Consider the following 9,807-nt stretch of genomic DNA (forward strand, 5'->3'; position numbering starts at 1 on the left):
TTGAAGCTTCCATATTCCATATGCTCAGCTTGTTACCCCTCTCACTTGGTTTACTTGTAGCCTAGCACTTCTAACTAGGTTGCCCTGGTCATCTTGCCATCTTGTTAACCCGTTGTTTCACTCATCACAGACCTTACCCATATCCATGCTGAACATTTATTTGGGAGATGAGGAAGCGTTACAGCAGTAACGTTTTGGATAACAAGCTCCAAAGCCCTGCTAGATGGTTCTATCATGACCAAAGTTATTTACATTTAGGCTATTGTTGATGTGATTAACTGAGTTAGACGAAAGTCGAGCCTCAACTACCACCTGTTGGCCAAACATACAGCTGGTATAGCCTACAGAGAGCCCCCCTCCTGTCACCAAAGGCAGACCACACTAGATTTTTTTTACTTAGTACCTTCACTCTTCACTTTTTAGTAAACAACTGAATGGAATACAGTACTTTTAAAGTTTGGTATTAATAGTTTTACATCATAAAACGCTTCATTTACTACTGAGAATACCAAATTTCCCAGTTAGAAAAAGGGTGAAAATAGACAGAGTTTGCGTCAGGCCCCCAAATTGTTAAATCCGGCACTGAGTCAATCCGCAGACTAACATTTTACTGTACATTCCTTTCCTTCAACCTCAACCCACGTTGTAGTCTACATTTATACCCTGTCTGATGTGAGAGTTTAAAGTATCTGCTTGTTTAATCTCACACTTTGAGGAGTTTGTGCGCTCCTCACGTACCGTGAATCGTTCAAATACAGCTGAACGCTGTGCGTGTTTACGTCGCAGTGTTCTGGAACGTGTGGCTACCATGGATGCTGGGGGGTCACATTCTGTTCCAGCGCGCGTGAGACTGGGTTCGGTGGTCGTCTTGACGTCGGACTCTTTCGGAAACATTTAGGCTCGTATGTGACTGATCATTTCGCTCCAACGTTGTTTCACCGTCCCACTGATGGCTCAACCAGAGGTAGCGAACAACTGTTTTTTCTTCTTCTTTTCGTTTACTGCACAGCTAGCTAAAACATGAACTTTTGCTGAAAATAAATAAATAAATAAAAACATCGGAGACGTTTAACATCGTATCGAAATGCTCCAAATGCTCCAGATGTGAGATTTGATCAACTTTACCGCTGCAAAGCTGGTGATGAAATGAACAACACTTCTTAACAACGTTTCACTTTTTGTTTCTCCTCAGTTTGAGACTGGAAACATCATCTTATTCCACAGCTGTAACAGCTGTTGAACCATGTTGTGCCGAAATTGTTTATACTGAATTTAATCCTTGATTTAAACAGCCTCACCATTTTATCACAAGTAGTACATATTTTCGTTTGCATCATCTTATATTCACAGTTCTCACTCTGACATGTTTTGATTTAGCACAGTTGGAAACTTCAGGGTCTCCAGCATCATTTTAAATAAAGCTCTTTTGGTTTGAGTGACGTTTGGCTGCACAGCATGACTTTGTAGTGACTAAGGTTAACACACAAACGTGTGGTTCGTTATTATTCACGGTTTTAGACCACTACATACACACAATGAGGAAGCAGTTCACCATATTGGCAATGCCAGCTGTCTACACAGAAAGAGAAACAGCTGCTCCTCAAACAACTTCACCCACAGCCAAGGGAAGTGTCAGATATCTCACTATAGTTCAGATTTGGGGGGCACCTTCATTGACAATTATACAATTATATGAATCAGAAATCGTAAGATGGAAAATGAAGAAGTTAACAGTAAGAAGCTGATAATCTTTCATATCTGCCAAAACCTTATCCTGTAGCCTGTACCATCAGTTTTTCTACAGTCTATGAACTGACATTGCATGGGTAGATGTAAAGTTTGCAGTTTCTTATAATTATGTCCATAAAGGTAATATTACATAGGTTTACTTCAGAGACTGGTTGGAAAGATGAAATTCAGTTTCTCCTCTTACAATGCAAGTAGTACACACAGTAAGGCATTCATAAGCAGATGAGGTGGTTTGTAGGTGACTATGTCCACATGTCATCCATACTGTCTCCAGGAGGAGCTGGAGCAGATCGCCACATGGTGTAGTGAGGAGGGACTAGCACCTGATGCCTCTAAGGAGGCTCAGCTGTGTTTGTTTTGGCGAGCCCACCAGCACACAAAAAGCCAACTAAGCAGTGTGATAAGGGATATGGACACCCAGCGCTCACAACACTTAGCAGAGATGGCAGAGGTATGTTATTACATTACATTATCATCTGTGTCTGTAAAGGAGGCGTTTGTTTGATGTTTGTGTTATTTTTATCTGTAAGGTGCGTAAGTCTTTGGAGCAGATCCGTATCTTTACAGAGCACAAAAATGTTTTGGCTCAGGAGATACAAGATGAAAATGATCAGCTGAAGGACCAGCTGCACCGCCTCATATCCCTTCAAGGTTGGACATTTTTGCCATTATACCACCAACAATTCAAAATAAAACCAAGAGCAAGATTATCTATCTGCACATTGCCAAATATTTTTAGTGTCTCAATATTGTTGCCTGTATTATCACATAGATTCATAGTATAGATTTTGAGAATATAGTGTAGATATTTCAAGGTTCAAGTTATCTTTATTATCCCTGTGGGACAATTCTCATCCAGCAGTAATATATAGACATCAAATACAGCATATAGATACAACAACAAATATCAAATACAATTGACTTTGATTTACTTATATTCTACTCCCCCAATCTCTCTTTTGATAGATGCCCAGATAAGCGAGGTGGCTAAAATGCTGTATCAGCAGGGTCTCACAGAGTTGATTCACAGCAGCCCCAGTGAGCAGGTGGCTTACCTCCTAGTTGAGAGGGCCTCCCTTCTTGAGATGAGGGAAGATCCTGTCAATCTCTCAGGTGATGAACACAGAGCCAGACCACTGGTGACAGACGCCCAAGGGCCAAACATCCATGCACGTCAGGTTAGTGGGAAAATGTTGGTGAATGTTGATGTTGGTGTAGAACTTAAAGACATGGATTAATAGTTCATAATGATACTCTAAGAACTTAAAATATGCACAGGTCTCAACACTGTCATTTCAATTATATGAAAACATAAAGACAGCACTGAAAAGAACATGCCATCCTCCTCTCCCTTTTTCATTTTGTATCATTGTACCATAATTCAGTCAGATTCTTATGTACTAATAGCATTTTTTGATATGTTATGATATAAATGAGCTTGCCTTATACATACATTTTTCTGTGGTCAAATGTCTTATACTGTGATTTCCACAGTCTCCTCACAAGGGGGCACCACACCATGGCCAGAGCCCATGGAAGAGACTCTTTGGACTCCACAAAGCTTCACAGAGCAAACACACTTTTATTCCTGTATGTCCTTTTATATGCAGTACCGTTACTGCAGTCTAATACTAGTACTAACAAATACTAAAAGCTGCACTCAGGTTAGTTGAAAAGTCAGAGATTCAACCACACTGACTTTATTGTGTGTCCTGAGGTGTGTGAATGTGTCTTGCTTTCAGATCAGCTATTCATCATTGTCTACATTAACTGCAACCTCTTTTTTTGTTCCAGTACTATTAAGTTCTGCACAAACTAGGGAATTTTGCATGACAGAAGAAATTCCAGATACTACACCACTGATGCATCTTGATCCAGTGCACTTCTTAAGGTTTCCCTTCTGTTCTTGCATGTATTTCTGAACATGAATTCTTGCTTGTGTTGATCCGTTCCCTCCCAAGCATGGCAGTATTAGTAATGTCAGTCATTTGGTTAATTGCTGTTTCCTTTTCTCATCAGGATGAGGCCAGACATTTGGCTGTCCAGGCAAACAGTTTAGAGAGGGAGTGTTCCCGTCTGGAGCGGGATCTAGAGGAGGGCTCCCGACGGCTTGCAATGGCCCACAACGAGATCCGGCGTTTGACTGATGAGCTAGAGTCTGCCCACTTGACCCAGAGAACTTATGGTTAGAGATAATAATCAGCTACTGATAAGCAGACTGTGTCATCCTCAAAGAGATTTTTCATGATGAAAATACCTGCTGTGCTCAATCTTTTCTCCATTTTAATTTATCATTAAATCAAGTTTGCCACCATTGACAACTTTCACTAAAATTTACTATAAATACTATATATCGCTAATGTTCTTGGACAGACATCAGGGTTTATCCTACCATCTGTTTTTCAGAGCCTGAGCTGCAGGAAGCACAGCAGGAAGTAGAGCAGCTCAGACAAGAAGTTGAAAAACTGAAAAAATACGGTAAGAATTTCTTTCATGTGTATTCTACTATTGAATATATTGTGATATATTCAATTAAATCTAAATTATGAGTTGAATTTTCAGTGAGGATTAAATTAATTAAATGTTATATTACATTCAGTTTCAAGTTTATTGGAATTCTTTTTCAAACTAATAAATTCAATTTGATATTATGCAATTAGGATTCAATCAATCAATCAATCAATCTTTATTTATATACTGTAGTGCCAAATCACAACAAAGTCATCTCAAGGCACTTTACACATTGAGCAGGTCTAAACTGTACTCTTTAAGTTTAATTAGATTAATTAATAGAATTTAAAGATTCAGTTTTTCAATGCAATTACTCATGTTAAATAATACAAACTCAAATTATGTGATTCAAATTCATGTATTATTAATAATCTGATGATCATCTGCCTTTATGTCAAAAGAAATGGTGGAACTACGAAAGGCCAAAGAGCTGAATGATCGTCTGGACCTGGAGATCAGAGCTCTGAGGAACAGGGTGCGCTCCCTGGATACTGAGAAGAACTCTCTGCAAGAGACAGTAAGATACCTGCTGGAACAATTTATTATATCAATAAACACTCCTTTCAGCTAAGCTTATTCAGTAACAGAACAAACTTAAACTATATTACTAGTATGAACCAGACACTTCATTCATTGCTGCTTAGAGTTGGTAAGTCATTATATATTATATGATGGGTGGAACAAACAAAAGATACAGGCAAATATTTACTGTGTGCCCTTATTACATTTTATTGTCTGGATAGAGTGTTAGATCTGCATGATGTATGGCACATTTAGAGTTAAGCTTGATCAAAGTGCATAATCCAGTGTTATTTCAGTGTAATGTTTATCAGTCTAAATCTGGCAACCCCACCGTCTGAATAGTCATAAAAAGCACTTGTCCTGTACATTATTATAATTGAGGACTGACTGTTGTATGTATTTAGCACTGTGTTTGTAAAATATGTTTTCGATAGCAGCTGCACACACCAATATGTACCAACCAACCAACCAACCGGTACTGCTGCTGATTACTGTGCCACATTGCAAAAGTGACACCCCTGAGCCCAGCATAGCTTACCATGACGTGACAGTCATAGCATTAAGAAAACACAAATATTTGAAAATGAATTGTTGTTTGTGGTCTGAGGCACTTAATTACATTTTTGTTTTTACTTGTGTTTTACATTTAATGTGTCTTAATAATATGTAACACTGGTATAGATACAGAAACATTACACATCAATATAAGCATGTTATTGTACAGTAGAGCTGAAAAGATTTGCTGAATCACCAATTAGTTGATTGTCAGAACATTTATTGGCCACAATTTTGATAATTAATATATCTTTTAAATCATTTTTGGCCTACAAATTTACTAAAATGAACTGGTTCTAACTTCTAAAACATATACAGTGGATGCAATGTTTGTCTTGTGTAACAGTACATTTGGGTTTTGATGGTCTAACAAAACATAACAGACATTTTCTGCTACTGTTATAGACCAAACACTTAATTGATAAATCAGTGAAATATGTAGTAAAGTAGATTAAACAGTGATGAAAACAATCATTAGTTGCAGCCCCACCTCAGAGGTTGTGTGTGTCTCAGGTGGTGTCTCTGCAGGAGGAGGTGGACGGTCTGCAATCAGCCCTGCAGGACCAGGTTCAGAGTGACCAGACCACAGAGCTGACTAAAGTAAGTTCAATAGCTTCAGATCATTAGCTGTGGAAACTAACAACATTTGATAACAACTTGTAATCACTCAGTTATTGAGAATAGTAGGCCAGTGTTAAAGAGCTATAGTCTGCTCAAAGTCAAGTTCTGATTGAAATCACATTTAAAAAGTGAAATATACCTCACTGTTGTTCATGTTTCCAGTCTCAAGCAGCAGAGCTAGCACAGAGCAACCAGACATGCAGGAAGTTAAAGGAGAAACTCGCTGCTCAGACAAGATGCCTCTTGGAAAAGGAGGAAACTGTAAGTACATACAAATAAGAACAGATAGCAGATTTGCAAACTAAATCGTTTGTATGGTTATCAAACACATTGACTGCTTTATTGCTATTTCACACAATAGGTAGTATAAAAATGTCAGTGGTCAATTTGGTCGTCCACGGTGTTGTAAATCTGTTTGTATCATCCATACCTTGTCTGAAATGTCAGTGAGCAAGTATAAATCAAAGACAATCCTGTTAGATACTTTATATTGTAGGATTTTTAGGCTTACAGTTAAATTGCTTGGAGACAAGATATTTATTGTTTTGAAATATTTGATAGGAACGCCAATGACAAGTTTGAGCACAGTTGAGTTTAAGTATAGTCATTATAAGCAAATGAAAAATAATAATGTATTTGAAGCTTTGATGTCTCTTAAAAACTCAGTCAGACCCCTAACATGAGAGTGTGGGGGCTGTGCTGGGACAGATGTGACACACTGATCTATATAATGTTCGTCTTAGGTTGTATTTCTACAGAAGGAGGTGGAGCGGCTTGAGTCGGCCCTGCAGGAACAACAGCAACAGCTTCTCACTGTACAGGCTCAGGCCAACAAAGATAATGAGTTAGCAAAAGTAAGTCCCACTGAGCATTAAATGAGAGGCTTCCTGCCTTAAGTGCATAATGTGAATTACTGTCTGCAAAAAAATGTGTGAATGGTATGCTGACTCAGTCTTATCGAGATTCTTATCCTTGTTTAACACAGTGTAGTATACATTGGTATCTGCAAACATAACTCATAAAATGAGGTTTTCTTCAGTACATGGCTGAGTGCTGTTTTTGTTGTGTTTCTAGTCCCGGACAACTGAACTGAATCAAACCAATGAGATGTGCAGAAATTTACATAATAAGCTCAGCGCTCAGACGAGAAGCCTTTTGGAAAATGAGTCAGAAGTGAGTGAATCAATATATTAATATAGAGAAATTTCAGATAATTACATTAAAAGACATTCAGAGGAATACACTACAATGGCCTTTGTTTCCTCTTCCATGGTGTAAAATACCTTTTCTTATTCTTTCAGATACATTCCCTAAAGGAGCAGCTAGACAATTCCCATAAAGACTTGGATGACCTTATAACTACCATCTGCACGAAAGAAAGCAATTTCCAAGATCAAAAGTAAGTATGTTCTACCTTCATACCTTCAGCTTCAGCAAATACTGTATGTGTATGTTCTGATAATATAGAATTGGAGGTTTAGCCATAACTGTTTGTGCTTGAAGGCAAAAAGACTCACAGCATTGTGAAAAGAACAGTCACAGGCAGCTGGAAGCCTCTTTTGCAACAGAGACACAGCTGTCCAACGAGAACACACTGTGTAAGGTAATTTTCTTTTATATTTGAATGTATGGGTTACATAATAAGACTATGTCTGTGTGGTTACGTATAACTTCCATTTGTTGAGTGACATCACAAAATGGCAGGAACCGTTGAGCTTAAAGAAAACAGAGCTTTAGATACATTTGATTTTAACAGAGTGAAGCTGCCTAACATATAGTTTCGACTGAAGCCATCAATTCCTGTCACTGCTGATGTTTTCACTCTGGACTGCAGGAGTGTCCTGATTATCATGAAGCTGTGAAGAATCTGCTGGCCACCCAAGATGAGTGTGAGACACTTAAGAGCGAGATCTGTGAAACACTACTATGCCTTGACCAAGAGCGGAGGTAAAGGGGCTACAACACTGCTTTCTGCTGAACTATTCATTAACAATATCCACAGAGAAATCATAATTTTATACTATGCCTTATACTGGTTATACAGATTATGTCAGAACTGTTCTATTTTTGTCCATCTGCTTGCAGTAAATTTCATGAGATGAAGGAGAAACACAAAGCAAAACTATGTCGAACCAAACAGAGATTTGATGATGAAGCCACACGGCGTGATGAAAAGATAAAAAATTTAGAGCGAGAACTGTCCTTGTGTTCACATTCATTAGCAAAGGTAAATCTGCAGGTTTGCTCTTCTTTACACACAAAAAGACAAGTTTGGGGTGGGGCACTGTCATTCTAGTATGATGTTTTGAATGTGCTTGTGATCATTTCAATATCTTCAATAGAATTTAATTAATCAATAGTTCTCATGTGTAAGAATAATAAGATTCAGTATCAATATTTATTCTCTTCTCTGTTAACAGAAGTATATATTTGCACAGTGAAAAGAGGGGCTACCACTTTTATCCTCTATGTCAATATATTGACTTAGCTGTCAGGAGCGATGTTAAATGGCATAGGATGAACTATTCTCAAATATATTAGTGCATATAAAACTGGATGATGGTCTTTCCTTTTCAGGAGAAAGAGCTCATTAGAAGTATAACTGCAGAAAATGAGAAACTTCTTGTTGAGAGGAGGAGATTACTGCAACAGCTCAATGAGGAGGAACACAACAAGAAAGACAGTCATCTAACGGCTTCTTTGTCAAAATGCAGGTCCTGAACTAAGTAATCAGTCAGCACTTCACTACATGATGAATCAGTCCACTAATTATATTCAAAGGAATACAAATTAGAAAGTAACATATGCTTGTTTTAATTTAAAGGGTGGATTTCCTAGAAACGGAAAACAAGAAACTAAGAAACAAAATACTCCACATGTCCAATCAGCTAGCTGCCCTGGACCGGACCCTACAGAACATTCAGTCTCTACACTTTGCTGAGGTACTGCTTCATCTATAAATACAGTGCAGGCTGTGACCTGGAGTTGCTGCTGTAGTTGTTATAATGTTTCAGTTTGACCAATGTAAAAGTACTGATTATAACATGACAGTTGGTACAAGATCCCATGAGACTGAAATACTTCATAAATGCCAGGAAATTGTTCCCAACTTTGCTTTGCCAAATATGGAATGTTTGGCCCTGAGGAATGTACGGTTTGGCAACAGGGGAAAGGTCTTATTTAACCTAAATCAAAAGTGTTTTTTGGTCAATAGTTTAGCCTCCAGTGAGCAGTAGATTGCGATTTTGGGACATTTATGAATCATTGTAATTTTGCTTCATCGCTGAAAAGTACAGCCGTAATATATTAAAAGGGTAATGTGTCTAAATTAGGATTAATCTGTAATGGAAGACTGTAGGGAATTCATTAAAGTTTGCTATCCTTAAGAAAAAGACAGACGTAATTCATGAGTTGTATAATAACTGTTTGTTTGTTTAAATAGGAGCTGAAGAAAATATCAAATCCTCAGCAGATTTTTACATCTCTCCCTTTGCAAACTTCAAGGTAGGTCTGATCCTAAAGCAGAACTTAAGTAACCCCTTTTATTGGGCAAAATTAAACACCGTGAGATGTCAATTTTGATTGTGTCTACAGTGTGATGACACCTGAGCCATCTGAAATTCTGGGCTTATTGGACAATTGTCAGAGCAGTCTGACCAAGCAGACAGATATGACTTCTTCCCCTCACCGTTTCATCTCTGCTGCTCTGTCACGATCAACAGAGATTGGCTATCTGAACCTGACCTCAGCTCAGAGCCACTCAGACTACTCAACTCCCCCGGGCACCCTCAGCACCTCAGAAAGTACATGTTCCTGAAATGTTATGTCTATCTGCAACATGAATATACT

General features: G+C 38.2%; 1 protein-coding gene across 1 annotated transcript; it reads left to right on the forward strand.

The window, feature by feature from the left end:
* The first annotated feature begins 949 nt into the window (after positions 1–949).
* si:dkey-264d12.5 (coiled-coil domain-containing protein 30) lies at positions 950–9,775 on the forward strand. Its single transcript, XM_053315549.1, has 19 exons — positions 950–964; positions 2,027–2,200; positions 2,280–2,400; positions 2,716–2,927; positions 3,244–3,339; positions 3,769–3,934; positions 4,156–4,227; positions 4,662–4,777; positions 5,851–5,937; positions 6,702–6,812; positions 7,033–7,131; positions 7,260–7,357; positions 7,462–7,561; positions 7,793–7,905; positions 8,044–8,185; positions 8,536–8,672; positions 8,783–8,900; positions 9,401–9,462; positions 9,553–9,775. Exons 1-19 carry the CDS (start codon positions 950–952, stop codon positions 9,773–9,775), a joined length of 2,262 nt encoding a protein of 753 aa, XP_053171524.1.
* The last annotated feature ends 32 nt before the right edge of the window (positions 9,776–9,807 follow it).

This window comes from Scomber japonicus, chromosome 3 (genome assembly GCF_027409825.1).
Source record: "Scomber japonicus isolate fScoJap1 chromosome 3, fScoJap1.pri, whole genome shotgun sequence".
Classification (NCBI taxonomy): Eukaryota; Metazoa; Chordata; class Actinopteri; order Scombriformes; family Scombridae; genus Scomber; species Scomber japonicus.

Excerpts from the sequence above, each read along its gene's own strand:
- si:dkey-264d12.5 (XM_053315549.1), top strand. Across the intron at positions 6,813-7,032 it reads AAGATAATGAGTTAGCAAAA|TCCCGGACAACTGAACTGAA; the intron begins GTAAGTCCCACT and ends TTGTGTTTCTAG. Across the intron at positions 7,132-7,259 it reads TTTTGGAAAATGAGTCAGAA|ATACATTCCCTAAAGGAGCA; the intron begins GTGAGTGAATCA and ends TTATTCTTTCAG.